Genomic DNA, 25471 nt, shown 5'->3' on the forward strand with positions numbered 1-25471 from the left:
TGAATTTCTGAATTTCTGAATTTTTGAATTTCTGAATTTCTGAATTTCTGAATTTCTGAATTTCTGAATTTTTGAATTTCTGAATTTTTGAATTTCTGAATTTCTGAATTTTTGAATTTCTGAATTTCTGAATTTCTGAATTTCTGAATTTCTGAACTTCTGAATTTTTGAATTTCTGAATTTCTGAATTTTTGAATTTCTGAATTTCTGAATTTCTGAATTTCTGAATTTTTGAATTTCTGAATTTCTGAACTTCTGAATTTTTGAATTTCTGAATTTCTGAATTTCTGTATTTCTAAATTTCTGAATTTCTGAATTTTTGAATTTCTGAATTTCCGAATTTCTGAATTTCTGAATTTCTTTCTGAATTTCGAAATTTCGTGACATGAGGACCAACATATGCGTCTAGCGTTTTATATATAAGGTTCAATTCCTTCTATGGTCAAAATTTTTTTATTTTTCTGTGGACCATGAAAACATCAATTTGAGGCTTTTTAGGCGTTTTAGGCCTTTTTCAACCCAAAATCCCCATATTCTATATTTTTCGGTCATTTTTGACCGTTTCCGTTTCCGTTTTCCGGAAAAAAAACGCCAATTTTTTTCAGCGGAAACGGAAAAAAATGTAAAAATTGACGAAAACATTAAACTGAAACTGGCTAGAATAAAAGCATGGAAAGTGAGGCGAATATAGTCTTCAAACGTTAAAAAGTGTTTTTTTTCATGTTTTATGTGAAAAAAATCCTGAAAAATAGACGAAAAACAGAAATTTCCGTTTCCGTTTTAGTTTTTCGTTTTCCGTTATTCGGGAAAATGCGTTTCCTCCCATCACTGATGCATACCGTTGCGCCATGTATTTTGAGCTTTAGAAACCTAGAAAAATCATTTAAAAATCTCTAGAATGGCTGTTTTCAAAAAAGTGTTCCAAATGGCTCAGAGGGTTTCGGCACCAAAATCTATGGTCCACAAGGTCAAAAGTTCAATTCCTCCAGCAGTCAAAATTTTTTTATTTTTGTGTGGACCTCAAAAATGATAGTTTTGGACCCACTTGAGATGTAGAAATTAGATTTTCAAAAATTTGGAAAACAACGTTTTTCGAAATGAAAATAAAATTTTTTGCGATTTTTGATGATTACTGGCAATGTTAAACACAAAAAAGTCTTAAAACTGCAAAAATAGCATAAAAACTCCCAGGAACAATGAAAAACGGTCAAAAATGACAATTTTCAAAAAAAACGTGCCAAATGGCTCAGTGGGTTTTGATACCGAAATTTACAGTCCACAAGGCCAAGGGTTCGATTCCTTTCGGGGTCTAAACTTTTTGATTTTTGTGTGGACTAGAAAAACATCATTTTCAGGCTTACTTGGGGTCCGGAAAATAGAATTTTCACAAAAATTTCCAAAAAAAGTTTTTTTTTCAAAAAAAAATTTATTTGTCAAAAAAAACTTTTTTCTACATTTCAAATCATAAAAAATTGTTCAAAACCACCCAAAACCTTCAAAAACCATGAAAAATGGTCAAAAATCGCATTTTTCGAAAAATGTTCCAGATGGCTCAGTGGGTTTTGGCACCGAAATTTTAAGGTTCACAAGGCCAAAGGTTCAATTCTTTCTATGGTCAAAATTTTTTTATTTTTCTGTGGACCATGAAAACATCAATTTGAGGCTTTTTAGGCGTTTTAGGCCTTTTTTAACCCAAAATCCCCATATTTCTCTAGTTTCATAAGATGATTAAGATGGTTAATCTCTGATTGAGTCAAAATTAACTTTTTTCCAGCTACCGAGTCAACTTTGGAGTTTACCGTCAGTCGAATAGCTATCCATACTCCTCGTCCCACTCTGATGATAAACCAAACTCAACCAAAGAAGCTGACTTAGAGAAACTGAAGTGGCAAATTTGATTAGAAGTAGTATTAGTCGCACTATTCCAGATGCATTCGAAATCAAAACAAAGAAATTCGCTAAATGATGGAAACTAAAGGCCAGCCTCTCCAATTCACCGTCGTCCATATCCAAGCCGCTCGCCATCGCAAAGAAACTTCCGGAATCAGAAATGTTCTCTAATGGGACAACGACGATTGTGATGGAAACAAGTATCAATAGCCAGCGAGCTCTTCAAACGGAAGAAGAAAAATGTTGTTTTTGCTCAGTTTTTTTTTTTTAATAAATTGGTTTCCAGTAACTCATTCAGTCTAGAATGAACCAAACGACTTGTATTTTTTTTCAGGAAAACCAGGACGCGACATTTGATGTAATGTTCTCAGTATTTTGAGCTTTAGAAACCTAGAAAAATCATTTAAAAATCTCTAGAATGGCAGTTTTCAAAAAAAGTGTTCCAAATGGCTCAGTGGGTTTTGGCACCGAAATCTATGGTCCACAAGGTCAAAAGTTCGATTCCTTTCGGGGTCAAAATTTTTTGATTTTTGTGTGGACCTCAAAAATGATAGTTTTGGACCCACTTGAGATGTAGAAATTAGATTTTCAAAAATTTGGAAAACAAAGTTTTTCGAAATGTTTTTGCAAAAAAATTTTTTGCGATTTTTGATAATTCCTGGCAATGTTAAACACGAAAAACGCCTTGAAACTGCAAAAAATAGCATAAAAACTCCCAGGAACAATGAAAAACGGTCAAAAATGACAATTTTCAAAAAAAAAGTGCCAAATGGCTCAGTGGGTTTTGATACCGAAATCTATGGTCCACAAGGTTAAAAGTTCGATTCCTTCTGGGGTTAAAAACTTTTAATTTCTGTGTGGACCCGAAAAACATCATTTTCAGGATTACTTGTGGTCCGGAAAATAGAATTTTCACAAAATTTCGAAAAAAGTTTTTTTTTTCCAAAAAAAATTTATTTGTCAAAAAAATTTTTTTTTCTACATTTCAAATCATAAAAAATTGTTCAAAGCCACCTAAAACCTTCAAAAACCAAGAAAAATGGTCAAATTTTTCGCATTTTTTTTCCAGATTTTCGGCCTAAATCGCATAAATTTTCAGATTAGAAGGGCGGTTGGTCTGAAAATTGACTTAAAACAGTCGAAACCTGTGAAAATTAGGCTAAAAAGGACCTAAAATAAGCCTAAACCGTCTAGATTGGCATGAACTGATCTTTGACGCATTTTCTAATATTTTCAGCCAAATTCCGGTCTCCAAAAGCGTCAAAAACTAGCTACAATCTATTCGAAAAACGCCATTCTATGCGCCGGGTCTGAAAAAATCTACTGATAACGAAAAAAAAACTGATAAGAGAGCACGAAAATGACAAATTTCAGCACTATTTTTCGCATTTTTTGCCATGAAGACACGATTTTTGTATAGTTTTTTACCGGTTTTATTGATTTTCAAGTCAGGTAATCTTTGAAAAATTTTAAAAATTCAAATTCCCGCCCAATTTCTTAGATTTCGTATCAGCTGCTGATTGCACACAGAAATCGTTCAAAACTGGTACGGTTTGCGTTTGTAGTTTGGACAGTTGCGATGAGGTGGGTTTGAAATTATGAAATTCGAATTTCTCACAAAATTTCCAACATTTTGAGCTCCATATCGAACTTTTTTGGTCGAATTTCAATTTTCGTGGTCGACCGCGGTCGACCTCAAAAATCAAAATGTTCCGAATCTGACCATGTTTGGGCTCAAAATGTCTGAAATTCCCAGAAAAATGCAATGGTTATATTCCCAATTTCAGATTCCGGCTCTGGACATCACAATGGGTCAGGCAGCCCTCTACACCACCTCTAATAGTGGGGCACGCCTACACCGGGATCTGGTATATGCGACTGACGCAGAGCCTTGTGAGTGAAAAATTCGAATTTCCCTCCAAATTGCAGTCTATCTGCAAAAAACTACAAGTTTCTACCGTTATTTTGAAGATTTTCGATTTTTTCTGGGTTACTGTAGCGCCAAAAGTACGCAAACACCGAATGTCGAATTCCGGGCTGAAAATTGGGTTACTTACCAATTCAAGGATGCTGAACACGAATCTATCAGTGCTTTAGTGTAAAAATAACTTTTAAGGTCTGAAACCGGTTACTGTTTTGGAACTGCTGACGTCCGCAAACACCGATTAGCCAGTTTTTTGAGGGTATTTGTTATTTTAGCGTACATATCTGAATTTTCCGTAAAATTTAAATCTAGATGCAGAAAACTAGACGTTTCTAGCGTTATTTTGAACATTTTCGGCTCTTTTTGGGTTACTGTATCTCAAAAAGTACGCAAACACCGAATTACGAATTTCAGGCTGAAATTTGGGGTTTTGACCAAACCGACCGCGGGAAACTTAAATTTGATATTCATTTTTGCTAATTTTTCAGTTGGGACCCTCCACATGACAATTGATTCCTCGAAAAAGTATCAAACGATTCAAGGATTTGGGTCCACGTTCTCAGATGCTTCTGGAGCCAATCTCAAAAGTCTTCCCGACAAATTAGCGGATACTGTAATCCGACAGTATTTCTCGGAGAGTGGTGAGCAATTGGAAACTTTTGGATTTTTGGGTTTTTTTCGGGCTTTTTTGGCCTGTGATCCTTCAAAATTGCCATTTCTAGGCTCAAATTTTCCGCCAATTTCAGATTTTTAGGTCTCAACTTGCAGTTCGGTCGTGTTCCGATGGCTAGCACCGATTTTTCGGGACGAGTTTATAGTTATAATGATGTCCCAGAAGATTATATGATGAAGAATTTCAATTTGACTAGGGAGGATTTTCAGTGGAAGGTTTTTTTTTCCCCTTTTGAAGGAAATAGCAATTATCTATTTTTCAGATCCCCTATATTCAAGCCGCGAAGAGATACAACCCGAATTTGAAGCTTTTTGGTGCTCCGTGGAGTGCTCCGGGTGAGTTTTTTGAAATTTTTAGAGAACTTCAGAAGGTTATGAAGATTAACACTAGAATTTTCGAATTTTTCATGAAATTTCCAATATTTTGAGTCTAAACACGGCCAGATTTGGAGAACTTTGAACTTTCATGGTCCCGACCGCGGTCGACCAAAAATATCAAATTCGCCCGAAAGTGGTTGAGATGGGGCTCAAAATGTCAGGATTTTCATAGAAAATTCGAAATTTCAAGTTTCAATATACCATACTTTATATTTTTTCGAAAATCGAGATTTTTAGAAAAAAAAATTTTTTTTGAATTTTCAGAAAAAAAACTTGTGGATTTCCAGAAAATTCCAGGAGATTCTGGAGATAAAAACGAAAATTTTCAGATTTTTTATTAAAATTTCTGACGTTTAGAACCCAAACACGGCCATATTTAAAACGGTTTTGATTTTTCGTGATCTCGACCGCGGTCGACCGCAGAAATCAAACTTAACCAAAGCTAGTCGTGTTTAGGTGCAAAATAACGGAAATTTCATGAGAAATTCAACTTTTCAAATTTCAAACCCTTAGAATTAATACTTTTTGAATTTTGATGGTCCGACCGCGGTCGACCGCAAAAATAAAACTCAACCGAATATGGTCGGTATTAGGCTCAAAATAACGGAAATTTTATGAAAAACTCGAATTTTCAGGTTTCAAAGCTGAGGAATCAGTAAATCTCCCAAAAATTAAGCGAAAACATGAAGTTTTTCAGGTTGGATGAAAACGACGAAAGAAATGTCGGGACCAGGAGCGCTGAACGGGCATGCTGGTGATAATTATCATAAGGCATATGCAACCTACTTTGTGAGGTATAAACTTTCTTTTTAAAAAATCTGAAAATCTGAAATTTCAGATTCCTAGAAGAATACTCAAAATCTGGAATCAATTTTTGGGCGCTGAGCACTCAAAATCAGCCAACTTTAGGGTCGGATAAGAAGAATAAAATTCAATCGACACTTTTCACGGCCGAAACTCAAAGAGATTTTATCAAATCCGATCTTGGACCGGCCTTAAAAGGAAAAAATGTCACATTACTGATAATGGATGATAATCGTGGAAATTTGCCGAAATGGGCGGATACGGTAGGTGGGCGGGGTCTGAAAACAGTTTAAAACAAAAAAACGAACATTTTTAGCATGGGTGGAATCGAACTTTGGTGTTGAGATTTGTAGGCAAACGCGTTAGCCACTAGGCCAAAATACCGAATTTCTCGAATCGCGCTAAATTGAAGTTAAAATTGTCAGAAATCAGACGAAAAACCGGTTTAAAGCAGGATTAAATGCTTCAAATTCCTTTTTTAGGTCTTTCTAAATTCCGACACTCGACCGCGCCGAAGCGGTCGAAACTCAAGTTGCTCAGATCTGAGGCAATATGGGGCTCAAAATGTCAGAAATTTTGTGAGAAATCCATTCAAACTAAATTTAGATGCTGAAAACGTCTCTGAAAATTTTCAACAGTCCACCAAATTTTGACCGCCCATGAAATCTGGGCCACTTGACCCAGAAAAAGCAAGAATCTTAAATTTTAAAACCAATTTTCAAATTTCTCACAAGATTTTTGAAATTTTGAGCCTAAACACAACTCGATTCGGTCAACTTTCGTTTTCGACCAGTTCTCGACCGCGGTCGATCATGAAAAGTGAAATTTTACGAAAAATAGTCATTATGGAGCTCGAAATGCGAGAAACCTCATGAAAACGCTGTATCAAACAAAATTAATTACTAAAAATGTCATTTTTGGGGGATTCAAAGTCTCGACCGCCATTCGACCGCGGTCGAAACTCAAATTGCTCATGATATGGTCAATTTGGTGCTTAAAATTTCAGAATTTTTATGAAAAATCCTTCAAAAGCAAACTCAAATGCTGAAAATTTCATTTCAAATTTTCGACCGCAACTCGACCGCGCCGCGGCGGTCGAAACTCAAATTGCTCCAAAAATGATCGAGATTGAGCTCAAAATGTCAGAAATTTTGTGGCAAATTCAACTGAAATAAAATCAAAACTCTAGCCTTGCCTACTTTCAAAAAAATCCGAAATTTCCAAATTTTCGAAAAAAAACTGAATCAAATTAGGTACCAAAATTTTTCAAATTTCGCGCCAGATCTAAAAATTTCCAACTTTCAGGTGCTCAACGATCAAGACGCCGCCAGATACGTCTCTGGAATCGGGGTGCATTCTTATCAAGACTCTGAAACTGATAAACATTTGGATGATACCCACAAAAAACACTCAAATTTCTTTATTCTAGGTACTGAGGTGAGTTTTGAGGGGCCTGAAAAATTTTACTTTAAAAAATTAGAATTTTAGGCCAGCGAAGGGGGCGGAGCCAAGGAGCAATCTGTGGATTACGGTAGCTGGGAGCGTGCCGAGGATACGGTTTCCGATATTTTGGATGTGAGTCTATTTAAATCAATTTTCAGCCTTAAAAGCCTAGTTTTTGGCCTAATAAGCCAAAAATTTCAGGACTTAAATAATTGGGTCGTCGGATGGACCGAGCGGAATCTGATCCTGGATGCCCAGGGTGGACCATCGTGGGTTTCCGATTTTGCCGATGCACCAATTATTGCCTTCCCAGCATTGGCTCAGTTCTACAAACAGCCAATGTTCTACGCAATTGCTCATTTTAGGTGAATTTTGAAAAACTTTTTATGAGAAAATGTTAGAAAATTGATTTTGAAAATTTTCGGTACAAAGATCATATTTCTTTCTCAAAAACTAGCCGAGTTACAGCGATTTTAAGTTTTTGTTCGGTGGAGCGCATTTGCGTTTTTTCTCAAAACTTTCAGTTATATGAAAACGTAGAACTAAAAACCTTACACTTTGGTGTAAAAATCACTGAAATAGCTTGAAAACTTACAAAGTTACAGCAATTCTAATTTTTGTCCAGTAGAGCGCACTTGCATTTTCGCATTGAACTTTAGTCAAAATAGTCCGATTTTAGTCTAACTTTGTGCATTTGATGTCAAATTTATCAGTAAATCGAGATGTTTTGCTTTCAGCTGTATATCTCAAGTTTTCGGGAAAAGTTCGATGGAGCGCATTTGCATTTTTCTGAATTTTCTACATTAGAAAAATTGAAAATCAGAAACTAAACAATTTGGTGCAAAAACCACCTAAATACCTTCAGAACTAACCAAATTACAGCAATTTTGTTTTTGTCCAGTAGAGCGCACTTGCATGTTTTGATCATATCTCAGCTCCCCATAGACCGATTTTGATGATCTTTTTGCATTTGAAATCAATTTTTATAGAAAATTTGATCAATTATATTTTAAGCCACTTCATCAAGCCTGGGGCCGTCCGAATTGACCATTCCCTCAACGTCATTGAGCTGGAAGTTGAGTCAGCCGCATTTTTGAATCCAGATGGGTCCAAAGTGATCATTATGCTGAATAAGGCTGCGGTGAGCTTATTTTAATGCTGAGCAATCGAAAAAATCGATAACTTCTTGCAGTTGGTTTCCACGGAGCATACTGTAGTTGTGCAGGACGCTGCTGATAATCGCAACCATTATCAATTCAAACTTCCACACAGAAGTATCACTACATTGTACATTCAAACTTCGAATTTTTGATTTGGAAATTAATGAAAATTCAATTTTTTATCGATTTGAAAAAGTTTGAAAAAGACAAAAATACAGTTAATAGTTTTTGTTCAATGGAGCGCATTTGCAGCAGTTTTCAGGATCAAAAAAGTCTGAAAACAAAATATTTGAATTTATCATGAAATTTCCAACATTTTGAGCCCCATATCGACCATTTTTGGTCAACTTTCATTTTCGGTCGTTTCGACCGCGGTCGAAAATCAAACTAGTTTTAATATAGTCAATATGGGGCTCAAAATGTAAGAAATTTCATGAAAAACTCTAAACTAACAATTTCCACTATTCTAAACCCCCACTTGGGCCATATTTGCATTTATGATTCTTGGCGCCAAAAATCCAAAATTCGAAAATTTTTTAAATTTTCTCCAAAATGATCTAACTGCCTAAAACTTTTATTTTTGAGTTTGTGATGACATTTCAAACATTTTCAGCCCCATACCGACTATTTTTTGGCTGACTTTGATTTTCGACCGTTTTGACCGCCGCCGTGCGGTCGAAAGTCAAACTAGCCCAAATATAGACAATATAGAGAACTTCAGAAGGTTATGAAGATTAACACTAAAATTTTCGAATTTTTCATGAAATTTCCAACATTTTGAGTCTAAACACGGCCAGATTTGAAGAACTTTGAACTTTCATGGTCCCGACCGCGGTCGACCAAAAATATCAAATTCGCCCGAAAGTGGTAGAGATGGGGTTCAAAATGTCAGGATTTTCATAGGAAATTCGAAATTTCAAGTTTCAATATACCATACTTTATATTTTTTCGAAAATCGAGACTTTTAGAAAAAAAATGTTTTTTTTTTGAATTTTCAGAAAAAAAACTTGTGGATTTCCAGAAAATTCCAGGACTTTCTGGAGATAAAAACGAAAATTTTCAGTTTTTTATTAAAATTTCTGACGTTTAGAACCCAAACACGGCCATATTTAAAACGTTTTTATTTTTCGTGATCTCGACCGCGGTCGACCGCAGTAATCAAACTTAACCAAATCTAGTCGTGTTTGGGTCCAAAATAACGGAAATTTCATGAGAAATTCAACTTTTCAAATTTCAAACCCTTAGAATTAGTACTTTTTGAATTTTGATGGTCCGACCGCGGTCGACCGCAAAAATAAAACTCAACCGAATATGGTCGGAATTAGGCTCAAAATGTCAGAAATTTTATGAAAAATTCAAAACTAACAATTTCCACTATTTTCAACCAGATTCGAAAAATGAAAAGTACCAGAAATTTCAGTGAAAATAAAAATTTCATTTCAAATGGATCAACGTGCAGGTGCAGCTGGATGGGTAATGTAAAATAGATATACTAAAATCTTGAGGAACGAAACCTATAATTGAGGGAATGTGTGATTGGCTGGAGAATAAAGATGTTGGCGAGAATAGGTAGATGGTGGGCACATCTGAAAATAGTCTTCAAAAAAATGCAATTTTAAAAAGTACATCTCATACCTCTCTTATCTTCTTCTTCTCGAAGTTCTTCTTGAACTTGTGTTTCTTTTCCTCCTCCCTCTGTTTTCTCTATTTGTAGTATTTTTTAACCTTAAAAAACTATTCATGAACAATATCTTACAATTAAGTCAACTGACATGATTCTTTGATATTTTTTGAGTTTTCTCGAAATCCCCGAGATCCACGTCCTCGATGTTGGGCTCATTTTGAAATAGTTGATAAAGAGCATAAAGTTGGGCCCTGTCGCCATACGGTGCTGCTTCGTTTTCATGAACCTGCCTCCGCTTCATTTCAAAATATTCGGCTTAAAATTGGCTGAAATTCTGAAATTTTAGGATTAAAAAAAAACTATTTTTTGAAAATTTTTCAAAAAGTTTCCCACCAAAAGAGTGGAAACAATCATTTTCACATTTTCCATGGAATTTCTGACATTTTAAGCTCCATATTGACTATACTTGGTCAACTTCAATTTTCGACCGCTTTGACCGCGGTCGAAGCGGTCAAAAATGAGAGTTGACCGAAAATGGTCGAGATTGGACTCAAAATGTTGGAAATTTGATGGGAAACTCGAAAATGATAATTTTCAAGCAGTTTGATCATCTTTGGAGACAATTTCGAGATTTTTCGATTTTTCGATTTTGTCGCCAAAAATCATAAATGTCCAAATGTGGTCGAAACCGGGTTAAACACAATGGAAATCATTATTTTTGAATTCTCTATCAAATTCCGGACATTTTGAGCCCTATATTGACTATATTTGGTCAACTTCAATTTTCGACCGCTTTGACCGCGGTCGAAAATGAAAACTGACCAAAAATGGTCAATATGGGGCTCAAAATGTCAGAAATTTCATGGAAAGTGTGAAAATAATATTTTTAGACAGTTGAATCATCATTGGAGAAAATTTTGAAAGTTTTTCGAATTTATGATTTTAGGCGCCAAAAATCATAAACGCCCAATATTGTCCCAAGTCGGATCGGGTCAAAAATAGAGAAAACTGTTATTTTTGAATTTGTAATCGAATTTCTGGCATTTCGAGCCCCACATTGACCACATTTGGATTAGTTTGATTTTGGACCGCGCGGCCGACGCAGTCGAAAATGAAAGTTGATCAAAAATGGTCGAGATTAGGTTCAACACGTTGAAAATTGTATCAAAAAAATTGAATCTTTTGTTTTCAGATCATTTTTTATCTAAAATTTTAGGCCTTTTCAAAATTCTGAATTTCTAAAAGCGATAAAACTTACTGTTCCTTCTGGTCCATGGAATCCATTTAGGATTTATAGAATCCAATAAAGTAAAAATAAAGAATGTTCAGAAAAAATCAAAAACAGAATATCGGCTACACTGCCATGCAGAAGGCAGTCTAGCCTAATCGGAATTTTGGAAAAATTCCCAAAAAGTCGATATATTCTATTTGTTGGAAGGTGAGACAACCATCCAGGATTGATGGGAAACTCGAAAATGATAATTTTCAAGCAGTTTGATCATCTTTTTATTTTCACTGAAATTTCTGGTACTTCTCATTTTTCGAATCTGGTTGAAAATAGTGGAAATTGTTAGTTTTGAATTTTTCATAAAATTTCTGACATTTTGAGCCCCATATTGTATACATTTGGGCTAGTTTGACTTTCGACCGCACGGCGGCGGTCAAAACGGTCGAAAATCGAAGTGGGTCAAAAATAGTCGATATTGGATTCGAAATGTTGGATATTTCATGAGAAACTTCAAAAATGATAGTTTTAGGCAGTTTGATCATCTTTGGAAAAAATTTTAAAAAATTTTTGAATTTTGGATTTTTGGCGCCAAAAATCATAAATGCCAAAATATGACCCAATATGGGGTTTGAAGTGGTGGAAATAGTCATTTTTGAATTTTTCATGAAATTTCTGATATTTTGAGCCTCATATTGTCTATATTTGGGCTAGTTTGACTTTCGACCACACGGCGGCGGTCGACGCGGAATATCGGCTACACTGCCATACAAGGCAGTCTAGCCTAATCGGAATTTTGGAAAAATTCCCATATATTCTATTTGTTGGAAGGTGAGACAGCCATCCAGGATGGTGTTTGGGTGGTTGACTGAGGCCAGGAGGACGAGGCGGGGATTAAGAGACCGGACGTCTTCATAATTAGTGCTAGATGGTCCACACGGCCTAGCCGTAACACCTGGTTATCCACCTTACACATCTAGAGAGTATTGGAAAAGATGTGAGTGGTTAGATTGAAGGAAAAAGATAATCCCTTCCTGGCATTCATTAACCACAGAAAAGAGGGAAATGGGCATCCATCAGAGCAAATACGAGGCACATAATTCTGAGAGTACACCATTTAGGGAGTAAAATTCAAAATTTTCAGGTGTTTTGTACCCCTAAATTGCCGTGTACCCTCCAAATTATTTGCATATTTACGGTAACAGGGCTGATAACAGCAGATTATTTAAACTGAAAAATATATTTTTCAAAATTCGGATTTTCGAAAAGGTCTGAAAACAACATATCAAATTTACCATGAAATTTCCTACATTTTGAGCCCAAACTCGACCATTTTCGGTCAGTTTTCAGTTTTGACCGTTTCGACCGCGGTCGAAACTCAAACTAGTCCGAATATAGTGAACATAGGGTTAAAAATGTCCGGAATTTGATGGAGAATTAAAAAAAATAGTGATTTCCATTGTGTTTAACTCGGTTTCGACCACATTTGGATATTTATGATTTTTGGCGCCAAAATCCAAAATTCGAAAAATCTTCCATTTCTCTCCAAAGATGATCAAACTGCTTGAAAATTATCAGTTTTGAGTTTCCCATCAAATTTCCTACATTTTGAACCCAAACTCGACCATTTTCGGTCAATTTTCAGTTTTGACCGTTTCGACCGCGGTCGAAACTCAAGTCCAGATAGAGTGGTCATGGGCTCAGAATGTCAGAAACTTGATAAGAAATTTAAAAAACCACTTTCCACTAATTTCCATCTCTGGGCCAACCGCGTCGACCGCGGTTGAAAATCAAACTCCTCCAAATATATATGAGACTTTGTCAAATTTTCTCCAAGGACGATCCAACTGCCTGAAACTATCATTTTGAGTTTATCATCGAATTTCCAAAATTTTGAGCCCAAGCACGATCATTTTTGGTCAATTTTCATTTTCGACCGCGTCGACCAAAAATCAAACTTTTCCAAATACAGTCAATATGGGGCTCAAAATGTCAGAAATTTGATAACAAAATCAAAAATGACAATTTCCACCAGTTCGGTCGGGAACTGAGCATTTTAGGATCCGAAGTTCAGCATTTCTTATATTTGGTAGACCAATGAACGCAAAAAAAAACTATGTTATGGTTTGATATATAAATTTATTAACAATAATCATTGGAAGATAATGAGTGGAGTAGATCCAATCCAGAGTAGCCAGAGTGGTAGTATGATATTTGGTGGGAAAAAAAACAAAAAAATGTTGGATTTTGCATTCCATCGTACTCAACCAGCTCTTATGTCCAATTTTGATCGATCGGACAATCAATATCGGTTCCGCTTGCTCTACAAAAAAATAAATTCAATAAAAACTATTATAAAGTACGGTAAACACTCTAATAGAACGCCACCCGGACCGTCCAATTTGTGCCTATATATCTCGTTTTTCTTGAAAGATATCAAAAAGTAGCTGACTGATAAAATGTTTATCATGATATAAGCAATATTCTATTAGTTGACCACTTTTTGATATCGCTCACAGAAAATGAGATACATGGGCTCAAATTTGACGAATCGGGTGACGTTCAATCATTGGAATTGTGATTTTCGAGTATCTCATGCAATTTGTAAAATTTTTAGCCCCACATTTACTATATTTGAGCTAGTTTGATTTTCGACCGCGGTCGAAGCAGTCGAAAAGGAAAGTTGGCCAAGTAATGTCAAAATGAAGCTCAAAATGTTGGAAATTTCCTGAAACTTTCGAAAATGATAGTTTTAGGCAGTTTTATCGTATTCGAAGAAAAATTGCGATTTTTTTAATTCTTTGATTTTTGGTGCCAAAACCCATAAATGCCCAAATCTGGTCCAAATGGGATTTAAAGTAATTGAAAATTAGATGTTCGAGTTTCTCATAAGATTTCTGACGTTTTGAGCTCCATATTGACTATATTTGAGTTAGTTTGATTTTCGACCGCGGCGGAAGCGGTCGAAAAGGAAAGTTGGCCAAGTAATGTCAATATGGGGCTCAAAATGTTGGAAATTTCCTGAAACTTTCGAAAATGATAGTTTTAGGCAGTTTTATCGTATTCGAAGAAAATTTAGAGATTTTTTGAATTCTTTGATTTTTGGTGCCAAAACCCATAAATGCCCAAATCTGGTCCAAACGGGATTTAAAGTAATTGAAAATTAAATTTTCGAGTTTCTCATAAGATTTCTGACGTTTTGAGCTCCATATTGACTATATTTGAGTTAGTTTGATTTTCGACCGCGGCGGAAGCGGTCGAAAAGGAAAGTTGACCAAATATAGGCATAATTGGGCTCAAAATGTTGGAAATTTCATGATAATTTCGAAAATGATAGTTTTAAACATTTTCAATCATCTTTGAAGAAAATTTAGAGATTTTTTGAATTTTTTTTTTTGCCGCTTAAAATTATATATGCTCAAATTTGTCCACATTCAAGTTTGAAGCAGTGAAAAATTTTTTATTAATTTGCGAGAATCCAGAATCCAGAATCCAGAATCCCAATAAAAGCAACTCACATAAAGTCCCGTGTATTCTATCCAGTACTGCTTCTTGATGTTCTGCTCTTTGATCGATGACCAGACAAATTCCCAATGAGCATCACTACAGTATTTCCGAATGAGTTGCTCTGCCTCCTCGAAACAGTCGGGTGTTATTCTCGGGCATTTGATTTGGGATAGCATGTAGATCAGCGCGCCGATAAGCTCACACGAAATGGGGTACCAGATGATGGATCGTAGAGTTGGACCTTGTGCATGAAGGTTTGCCAATGTGATCGCCTCCTTTGATAGACTCATGTTGTTGAACTCAATCGAATCGAACAAAAAGTCTCCCAATTTCAAGAATTCTCAAGGTTCAGGAGAATAATTGACGAGCTGAAATAATTGATCCAAATATCTGGTACAAATCTGGTCCAAATGGGGTTCAAAATAATTGAAAATGAGATGTTCGAGTTTCTCATAAAATTTCTAACGTTTTGAGCCCCATATTGACTATATTTGAACTAGTTTGATTTTCGACCGCGGTCGAAGCGGTCGAAAAGGAAAATGTTGGAAATTTGATGGGAAACTCGAAAACTATAATTTTCAGGAAGTTTGATCATCTTTGGAGACAATTTGAAGATTTTTCGAATTTTGGATTTTTGGATTTTGGCGCCAAAAATCATAAATGTCCAAATGTGGTCGAAACCGGGTTAAACGCGATGGAAATCACTATTTTTAAATTCTCTATCAAATTCCGGACATTTTGAGTCCCATATTGAGTATATTTGAGCTAGTTTGATTTTCGACCGCGGTCGAAGCGGTCGAAAAGGAAAGTTGACCAAATATAGGCATAATTGGGATCAAAATGTTGGAAATTTCATGATAAACTCAGAAATAATAGTTTCAAACAGTTTCACCTTGTTTGGAAAAAATTTGAAAAATTTGTGAATTTCGAACTTTTTGCGCCAACAGTCAAAAATGCCCAAATTTGGCTGAATTCGGGTTAAAAATAATGAAAATTGTAATTTTTGAACTTTCCATCAAATTTCTAACATTTTGAGTCTCATGTTGACTATATTGGAGCTAGTTTGATTATAGACCGCGGTCGAAGCGGTCGAAAATGAAAGTTGAGCAAAAATGATCGATATGGGGCTCAAAATGTTGAAAATTTGATGGGAAATTCGAAAATGATAATTTTCAGGCAGTTTGATCATCTTTAGAGACAATTTGAAAATTTTTCGAATTTTGGATTGTGGCGCCAAAAATCATAAATGTCCAAATCAGGCCGAAATCGGGGTTCACGTAGTGGAAACTATTGTTTTTGAATTTCTCAACGAATTTGTGACAATTCGAGCCTTATATCCGCTATTTTTAGACTAGTTTGATTATCGACCGCGGTCGAAGCGGTCGAAAAGGAATCTTGACCAGAAATAGTTGATATGGGGCTCAAAATGTTGGAAATTTGATGGGAAATTCGAAAATGATAATTTTCAGGCAGTTTGATCATCTTTAGAGACAATTTGAAAATTTTTCGAATTTTGGATTGTGGCGCCAAAAATCATAAATGTCCAAATGTGGTCGAAACCGGGTTAAACACAATGGAAATCATTATTTTTGAACTCTCTATCAAATTCCGGACATTTTGAGTCCCATATTGACTATATTTGAGCTAGTTTGATTATCGACCGCGGTCGAAGCGGTCGAAAAGGAATCTTGACCAGAAATAGTTGATATGGGGCTCAAAATGTTGGAAATTTGATGGGAAATTCGAATATATTGTTTTCAGACCATTTGGATTCTAAACTTTCTAATTTTTGACTTCAAAAAAGCTCTAAAAACTCACTTTTTTAGCTGTTCCATGGAATCCATTTAGGATTTATAGAATCCAATTAAATAAAAATAAAGAATGTTCAGAAAAAAATCAAAAATAGAATATCGACTAAACCGCCATGCAGAAGGCGATCGTAGTCTAATCGAAGTTCTGGAAAATTCCCAAAAAATCGATAAATCTATTTTAAAGGTGAGACAACCATCCGAGATGGTGTTTGGATGGTTGAATGACAAAGAAGAAGACAAAAAAGAGAGGACAGGTTTTCTGTCTGCGTCTCTCTACTCTCTCGCCTCAAAGGGTCAACAGGTGGAGGCGATTTCTCTGCGTCTCTTCATTTTGTATACTCTCTCTCTCTCTCTCTCTCGAATAGTCCCATGTCCTTCACATGTTTTCATTGTTCTTCTGCACGCAACTTGGAAAGTATTGGAGAAGAGGAGAATGGTTAGAGAAAATAGAAAATTCTAGAATTTCATAAATCCACTATTTTGAAAACTTCCGAAAATTCGAACGTTTAGGATCAAACAGGTCTGAAAACCAAATTATCGAATTTATCATGAAATTCCCAACATTTTGAGCTCAAACTCGACCATTTCTGGTCAACTTTCATTTTCGACCGCGCCGGCCGCGCGGTCGAAAATCAAGCTAGCCCAAACATAGTCAATATAGGGCTCAAAATGTCAGAAATTTGATGGAAAACTCAAAAAATCAGTTTCCGCTATTTTTAAACCAAGTTCGGCCGAATCCGGGCTTTTATGATTTTTGACGCCAAAAACCGAAACTCAAAAAACGCTTAATTTTTCTCCAAAGATTATACAAACTGCCTAAAACTGCCATTTTCGAGTTTTTCATAAAATTTCTGACATTTCGAGCCCCATATCGACCATTTTTGGTCAACTTTCATTTTCGACCGCGCCGACCGCGCGTTCGAAAATCAAGCTAGCCCAAACATAGTCAATATGGGGCTCAAAATGTCAGAAATTTGATGGAAAACTCAAAAAATCAGTTTCCGCTATTTTTAAACCAAGTTCGGCCGAATCCGGGCTTTTATGATTTTTGACGCCAAAAACCAATACTCAAAAAACGCTTAATTTTTCTCCAAAGATTATACAAACTGCCTAAAACTGCCATTTTCGAGTTTTTCATAAAATTTCTGACATTTCGAGCCCATATCGACCATTTTTAGTCAACTTTCATTTTCGACCGCGCCGACCGCGCGGTCGAAAATCAAGCTAGCCCAAACATAGTCAATATGGGGCTCAAAATGTCAGAAATTTTATGATAAACTTGAAAACATGGTTTCCACTGTTTTAACTTCATTTTGAAGCTAAAAAAGCGGCAAACTTATTTTTTGTTCATTTTTTCCAGATTGGTCATTTTCAGCTAAAAAAATCACAATAAAAACTGCAACATTTTCACAGAATATTCATCTAGTAATAAAATAAATCAGCTCTTATCAGTGCACACAAGAAATACTCAGGAAAAGGGGGGCGTTCGATATCAAAAAAGGGGAGAAAAATGGGCGGGAAATTAGGGAATTTTAAAATTTAAAATCCATCGATCTGTGTGTCCGGATGTCGCAAATCTCGAATTTCCTATTTCTCCTGCTGTTGAATGATGTTGAATGCGGGTTTTCCTTGAGTATCCTGTCCAGCCGGGACCTTTTTTCCGTGCAAAACGTACGGCGACGCGAAGTCGTGACGGCAATTCGACCATCCGGTGCCGAGGCCGACGCCCGAACCGAACCAGATTGGCCACGAGCGGCTCTGCAAGAATTAGAGGTTTTTTTTGACTGAAAATCGTCTGAAAATCATGAATTTTAAGCCAAAAATCATCGCGTTTTTTGAGCGAAAAGAAGCCTTAAATGAGGTTTTTGAGCTAAAATTGGCAGTTTTCAAAATTTCGAAATTAGGCCAACATAGGCCTTTCTAGGTCGAATATTCCCATGATTTTCAGCTCAAAATCTATAATTTTCCGACGAAATACGTAAACTTTCAGCCAAAAATCGCATTTTCCGAGGAAAAATAGGCCTAAAAAGAGTTTTTTGAGCTAAAATTGGCAATTTCGAATTGTCAAGAATTCGACAGTTTCAGGCCATTATAGGCCTGAAAATCACGAATTTTTAGCAAAAAATCGAGCTTTTAGAGCAAAAATAGGCCATTTCTAGGCCGATTTAGGCAATTTTTTAGACTGTTTCAGGCCATTTCAGGCCCTTAATTTTTATGATTTTCAGCTCAAAATGGGTCAGTTTCTATATCATTTTGATCACATTTTAGGTTGTTTTTAGGCTGACTTGACGAAAATAGGCCTTTTCAGGCCGTTGCAGGCCCAACTTCCATGATTTTTGGCTCAAAATAGCTCATTTTTCATGGAAAAACCTGGATTTTTGCTCATTTTTCGCCCGTTTTTCAGTTGTTTACATAAAAATCTCACCTTGAAAAACGCGACACTTGCCACGATGCCAATCGCGACGCCGCCGGTCACTTTGAGCAGCGAATCCGCGAAACATCTGTCGATCTTCTGACCGACCTCATCCTCGCTACGTGGCATAATTTTTGGGCTGAAACTGATGAAATTTGGCTGAAAATCACTGAAAATGGCTGAAAATCGGGTCAAAAAATCGATAAAAATGCGCTAAAAACGCCAAAAATGGGGGGAAAATTTTGGAAAAATCGGTTAAAGCAACTTTTTTTGAATTTAACAAAAAATCAATGATAATTATGCAATAATTATAACAATAGAAAGAGAGAGAGAGAGAGATCAAGAGCCTAAGAAGGGCCTAAAAGAGGCCTAATTAGGCCTAAAAAGACACAAATTTCTGGGGAATGAATGGAACATAAGGGGGGTTCAAACGGCCTAATTCAGCCCAAAATAGGCCTAAAAAGCCCAATAGAGGCCTAACAGAGATCCTAGGGGCCTAATTTTCTGGGGGAATGGAACAGGGGGAAGTCTAAATGGCCTAATTTGGCCCAAAATAGGCCTAAAACAGCCTAAGAATAAGCCTAGAAAGCCCGAAATCGGGCCTAAAAATCATCTGGATCCATAATTTCGACAAATTTCCTTCAATTTTCGAATCGCTTCGTCCTCTTCAGAATCCGACGAATCGTCAATTGGGTTACTGTAGAAATTCGAAGTTTGATGTGCAGGTTTTGGCAGAGGGGGTGGAGGGTGCGGAGCTTGTTGAGCCAATCGCTGAAAATTCGGATTTCAAGGGTTTTTAGGCTCAAATTCAAGGTTTTAGGCCTATTTTAGGCCGTTTTTTCTGAATTTTAGGCCTTTTCAGGCTCAATTCCAGCTGCCTACCTCTACAGAATCATGATTTCTGGTCCATGAACCAAACGTTTCAGAATATCGACTTCCAGAAGACGTCGTTGGCGCTTCGAATCCAACGACGCCAGGCGGTGGGAGCGGCATTTGGTAGGGTACTGTAGCCCTTGGATTACTGTAGCTGGGAGGGTTACTGTAGGCAGATCCACCGGGATTACTGTAGTTTTGACGATAGGCTTCAACGCCAAACGGATCCGCGTAGCTCGCTGCTGGAGGATTGCTGTAGTTTTGAGGGTTACTGTAGCCTCCAGATGACGTGGACGGCGGTCCAGAAGACGTCGGTTTGTCTTGGAAAAAATATCCGGTTGATTGTGGAGCGCCCGGCCCGAATGATGGTGGCCTGAAAATTGGATTTTAGGCCTGTTTAGGCTGGTTTAGGCCAGTTTAAGGCCATTCAGGCCGATTTAGGTAATTTTGATCAAATATAGACTGCAATTAGGCCTCAATAATGTTGTCTGGACTAAATTTTTAGACCTATTCAGGCTGGTTTAGGCTATTTTCAGGCTTTCTCTGGGCTCAAAAAGACAATTTCAGGCCGATTTAGGCCTAATTTTGTTGATTTTCGGCTCAAAATGGGTCATTTCAGCTCAATTTTCGTATTTTTTCGGACTAAATTTAAGGCCGTTTCAGACAATTTCAGGCTAACAATAGGTTGTTTTAGGCCATTTTCAGGCTCATTTTGGGCTTAAAATAGGCTGTTTCAGGCCGATTTAGGCCTATTTTTCATGATTTTTAGCTCAAAATGGCTCACTTTTTTTTGACTAAGTTTTGGGCCAATCTAGGCAAAAATTAGGCCGCTTCAGACCTATCTAGGTCAAATTAGGCCCAATTTTTCAGATTTTCAGCTCGAAATGGCTCATTTTTCTCAGTTTTTCGCCTCATTGCTCATCACTAACCCATAAATCCGCTCTTTCAGCGCTTCCACGTGCTGCTGGTACTGTTGTAACCACTCTCTTTGCTTTGTAACACGCGGCGGCGGGTCGTTTTGTGGTTTTTCGTTGAAATTCGTCGGTTTTGGGCCAGAAGACGTTGCGGCTGATGACGTGCAAAGGGGCGGAGCCGGGAGAAGCGTTTTTCGCATGAATTGAGTGTGTACGGTAGATTTCGAAGACGTGGATGGGGTCTGGAAATGAATTTTGGCCCATTTTAAGACAAATTAAAGCTCACTTCAGGCCTATTTTAGGTAGCTTGGGGGCTAATTCAGGCCTATTTTAAGCTATTGGCCCATTTTAAGACAAATTTAAGCTCATTTTAGACCTATTTTGATTAGGGGCTAATTTAGGTCAATTTTCAGTCATTTTGGCCTAGTCTAGGCCGATTTAGGTCTATTTTACATGCTTTCGGGCCATTTTCAGTCATTTTAGGCCATCCATTTTGAGCCAATTTTCAGTTAATTATAGCTCATTTTAGGTCTATTTTAAGCCAATTTTCGGTTATTTTAAGCCAATTTTTGGTCATTTTAGGCCTGCTTCAGGTTGCTTGGGGCCTAGTTTAGGTAGTTTTAGGCCAATTTTCGATAATTTAAGGCTTGTGTTAGGTCATTCTAGGCCCAATTAAGGCCTATTTTTAATAATTTTAGCTAGAATTCGGACAATTTTCAGTCATTTTAAGTCAAAATTCAGCTATGTTAGGTCTAGTAAAGGTCCATTCAGGCCAAAATTTAGGCCAATTTCAGTCGTCTCAGGCTAACTAAGGTCTATTTTCAGTCATTTTAGGCATATTTCAGGCCATTTAGGCCCTCCCATACCCAATTTCAGCCGTTTTTCACGATTCTCAACCACCATTTTTCGTCATTTTCAGCCAAATTTACCCCATTTTCAGCGGGTTTCTTCGGCGGCGGCGGTTCGTCCTCCTCGTACTCATCCTCTCCCTCGACGTCTTCTGCCACTTTTTTGTCGTTTTTCGGCGGTGATTTTTGGGGTTTCTCACGCTTTTTGCCATTTCTTTCAGCGTCGTTCGCCTGCTCTCGTATCCGCTTCATTATTTCCGCTTGTTGACGGGCTCTCTGCAAAATTGGGAGTTTTAGGCTTTCTTAGGCTTTCTAGGCCGAAATAGGCCGATTTTAGGCGGTTTTGAGAAAATGCTGGTTTTAGACTTAAAATCAGTAATATTAGGCCAAACTAGGCCATTTTTGGACGTGAAATCTGTCATTTCAGACCATAAAAAGGCCTTTTTTTTCTGATATTTTCATGCCGAAATAGGCCTAATTTAAGCCAAAACGGGCCGATTTCAGGCCAAAAAAAAAACCGATTTTAGGCCGAATTCGGGCTTTTTTCAGGCCAAAATAGGCCGATTTTCGCCTTGAAAATGGGGTTTTCAGGCCAAAATATACCATTTTTCGAGTCAAATTTTGTCTTTTTAGACCTCAAAATAACTATTTTTCAATATTTTTAGACCAGACTAGGCCTATTTTGGGCTAAAAATGACGCCACATTCAGATTTCCAGGCCAAAATGGACCATTTTTGGTCATTTTAAGCGATTTTCAGCCATTTTCAGCCCAAAAAAGCAAAATTCTAACCTTATTCATACGCTCTTCTATCTCCTTATCGTCGGATTCCGGCCGGATCGCATAACTTTCGGGTCGTGAAGTTTCGGCTCGGCGAGCATCTCGTCCTGGATTGTGTCGTGGAGGGGATGGCTGAAAATTGGAGCGAATTTTCAGATTTTTAGACTGAAAATAGGCGATTTTTGAGTAAAAAACAAGATTCTCATCGATTTATGACCATTTTTCAGGGATTTTGAGCCATTTTTCAGGGATTTTTAGCCATTTTTCATGGATTTTAGACAATTTCTCATAGAATTTAAGCCAATTTTAGGGAGTTTCAGACCTAAGAATGACAGCTTTCGACTGAAAATAGGAGAATTTTAGCCTGAAATATGCAAAATTTGGGGAAAAAGTCAAATTTTCACAAATCTTGACCAATTTTAATAATTTTTTGACAATTTTCGATGGATTCTGGTCCATTTTTCAAAAATTTTGGACCATTTTAGAGGTTTTCCGACTGAAAAATTACCGAGTTTGGCTGAAAAACGGGATTTTTGAACTATTTTTGGTGATTTTCGGGCGATTTTCAGGTTTTTAGGCCTAAATAACACATTTTGAATCAAAAAATGAAGGATTTCGACTGAAAATAGGTGTGAAATTCACCTGAAATATGCGAAATTTGGACAAAAAAGTTGAATTTTAAGGTTTTTTAGACAATTTAAAGTTGTTTTTAAGCCTAAAATGACAAATTTTGGCTGAGAAAAAAGGGAATATACGCCTAAATTAGGCAATTTTAGCACAAAAAAGCCACATTTTCAGGAAATTTCGACCATTTTTCATGGTTTTTTGACCATTTTTCATCGATTTTCAGCCGTTTTTCATGACTTTTGGACCATTTCTCCGGGATTTTGGACCATTTTTCATGGATTTTTGATCATTTTTCATCAATTTCGGACCATTTTTCATGGATTTTGGTCAATGTTTGATAGATTTCCAGCCATTTTTCAACTTTTTGCATCATTTTTATGGTTTTTGGGTCAATTTTCATGGATTTTGAGGTTTTTTTAATGGGCTTCCAGTTCTAAAATAACACATTTTGAGTCTAAAATTAGTCTATTTTAGCTCAAAAAACGTCAAGTTTCGACGAAAAATATACTTTTTAGACCGAAATACGCTGATTTTGACTATTTTGAAGCTTAAAATGGCTATTTTCAGCTCTTTTCAGCCCAAATTGCTTGTTTTTGCCAAGAACGCACCGCTCGACAATACGGATCCCGTGTGCGAAGTGTGTAGCCATCTCGATCCGTCAAATCGCCATTTCGCAGTCTGAAAATTGATTTTTCGCCTGAAAATCCATATTTTGGGTCAAAAAGTCAACTTTTTTGAATGAAAAACATGATTTTGAGCGTTTTTTCGGTGTAAAAACCATATTTCCTGACCTTTTAGCACCATATCGCACTAGAAACTCGTCGTTGACCGGCATCGGAGCGCGATCTGGAAATTTATGAAATTTCGAGGTTTTTAGGTCAACAATCGGCGATTTTCGCGATTTTTTATTCGGAAAATGTGATTTTTCACCCCAAAAACTGTGAGAATCACCTCTTCCCAGTTGAAAATCGTCACTTCGCTTACTGTCCGCACGGCGACGTTGATCATCGAGATTTCTTAAAAAATTGAAGCATTTTTGATCAAAAATAAGCTTAAAATCGGCTTTTCCAAGCTAAAATAGCCGGAAAACAGTGTTTTTTGAGTGATTTTGAGCCAAAAATGACAAACATTGACCGAAATTCATTTTCGGTGGAATTTTCGCGGATTTTCGAGTTTTTCAGCATTTTTTCTTGAACTTTCAGCATTTTTAGTCATTTTTCTGGCTTTTTCATCAATTTTTAGCCATATATTACCCCCGCCACAAGCCATTTCCCTCTGATCCGTCTCGATCGCTTTCCCATCGATTTTCAGCCTAAAAATCAAAAATTCGGTTATTTTCAGCGATTTCCCAGCCAAAACTAGCCCTAGAAGATGTTGTTGGAGAGTCGTACCGTGAATACCCTGCGAAAATTGATTTTTATGATTTTTCGGCGAAAAAATGCGATTTCTTACCGTTTCCTCGATGATTATACATGTTTTATATGATTTTTATGGTATTTTTCACCCGATTCCCGATATTTTCATCGAAAAAATCGGAAAATTTGACCGAAAATTGGCAAAAATCGGCGAAAATCAAACAGACAGCGCGTAAATCCAACGCCCCTCGTTGCAAAAATGACACAGTTGAAACGAGTGTTACCGTAGTTTTAAATCATTCTAAAAACTGGATTTTTTGTATGTTAGGCCCAATGGATTTGTCTGAAACTTGCTAAAAACAATTTTTCAGCCTAGATTTATGTATGCATGCAAAAAAGTTTACAAAAATCAGTGCAAAAACAGCAAAACTGGACATTTTTTTAAATTCTGGGTCTCGCCACGAACTGACATAATCATGTCGCTTTTGTTTTTTATTTTTTTAAAGGGTTCTGTTGGATTTTCAGCGATTTCTAGAGGGTTTTCTGTGGTTTTTCGGGGTTTTTGGAGTGGAAAATTTGAATTTTCAGCATTTTAAGCTTGAAAATCGACTATTTCAACACAACAATATGCAAACAACCACGGAATTTTGAAGGAAAGCTTTTGGAGTCAACAAAATCACTTTCCAAAGCGAGATTTTGGTTTCCAGGACTCGGAAAATAAAATTTCAAGCCAGCGAAAAGCTGGAAATCACAAAAAACAGTTGAAATTCAATCGGAAACCATCAAAAACCTGGAAAAATGACAAAATTGTGATTTTGCTGGAAATCTCTGATTTTGGCTGGAAATCGCAGATTCGCAGCTAGATTTAGCCTGAAAACGGGAAACTCAGCGACAAAATCATTTGGAAATTTGAAAAAAATGAATTGAGCTAACTGTGGAAGAAATATAAAGAAGAAAATAAAGATGAAACAGTGGAAAACAGACATTTCCGGGTCTTCAAACACTCAAAAATGTCCTTAAAACCCTCTAAAACCCCCTAGAAACCCCTAAAAATCGATTTATAAGCATTTTTGAAAAAAGTGTCCGGATGGCCGAGTGGGATTTTTCATAAACTCTGAAAAAAAGGTCGCGGGTTCGAACCCCACCGGTAGCAACTTTTTTTTTTGCTTTGTGTGTGGACCTTGAGAATGATAGTAGGATGCCGGGAAACATAGATTTTTCTGGA

At 36.7% G+C, this 25471-nt stretch overlaps 5 protein-coding genes across 5 annotated transcripts; 1 reads left to right on the forward strand and 4 right to left on the reverse strand.

Moving 5' to 3' along the window:
- Positions 1-3698: 3698 nt before the first annotated feature.
- On the forward strand, positions 3699-8423 carry CBG17056 (the record flags this gene model as incomplete). Its single annotated transcript, XM_002632042.2, has 11 exons — positions 3699-3783; positions 4303-4455; positions 4569-4702; positions 4750-4822; positions 5562-5658; positions 5703-5931; positions 6974-7105; positions 7157-7243; positions 7313-7476; positions 8126-8252; positions 8304-8423. 11 exons carry the CDS (start codon positions 3699-3701, stop codon positions 8421-8423), a joined length of 1401 nt encoding a protein of 466 aa, XP_002632088.2.
- Positions 8424-9785: 1362 nt separating this feature from the next.
- On the reverse strand, positions 9786-10196 carry CBG17055 (the record flags this gene model as incomplete). The annotated part of the gene is made up of 3 exons (XM_002632041.1): positions 9786-9857; positions 9907-9966; positions 10044-10196. The coding sequence occupies 3 exons, from the start codon at positions 10194-10196 to the stop codon at positions 9786-9788; spliced, it is 285 nt and encodes a 94-aa protein (XP_002632087.1).
- A 3226-nt stretch (positions 10197-13422) lies between these two features.
- On the reverse strand, positions 13423-14917 carry CBG17054 (the record flags this gene model as incomplete). The annotated part of the gene is made up of 2 exons (XM_045243096.1): positions 13423-13443; positions 14639-14917. The coding sequence occupies 2 exons, from the start codon at positions 14915-14917 to the stop codon at positions 13423-13425; spliced, it is 300 nt and encodes a 99-aa protein (XP_045096105.1).
- A 3108-nt stretch (positions 14918-18025) lies between these two features.
- On the reverse strand, positions 18026-18980 carry CBG17053 (the record flags this gene model as incomplete). The annotated part of the gene is made up of 2 exons (XM_002632039.1): positions 18026-18196; positions 18864-18980. The coding sequence occupies 2 exons, from the start codon at positions 18978-18980 to the stop codon at positions 18026-18028; spliced, it is 288 nt and encodes a 95-aa protein (XP_002632085.1).
- A 480-nt stretch (positions 18981-19460) lies between these two features.
- On the reverse strand, positions 19461-24365 carry CBG17052 (the record flags this gene model as incomplete). Its single annotated transcript, XM_045243097.1, has 8 exons — positions 19461-19622; positions 19734-20097; positions 20654-20880; positions 21580-21762; positions 22277-22396; positions 23500-23569; positions 23683-23737; positions 24344-24365. The coding sequence occupies 8 exons, from the start codon at positions 24363-24365 to the stop codon at positions 19461-19463; spliced, it is 1203 nt and encodes a 400-aa protein (XP_045096106.1).
- Positions 24366-25471: the final 1106 nt, after the last annotated feature.

Source organism: Caenorhabditis briggsae (genome assembly GCF_000004555.2).
Source record: "Caenorhabditis briggsae complete genome, chrII, whole genome shotgun sequence".
In the NCBI taxonomy this organism is placed as follows: domain Eukaryota; kingdom Metazoa; phylum Nematoda; class Chromadorea; order Rhabditida; family Rhabditidae; genus Caenorhabditis; species Caenorhabditis briggsae.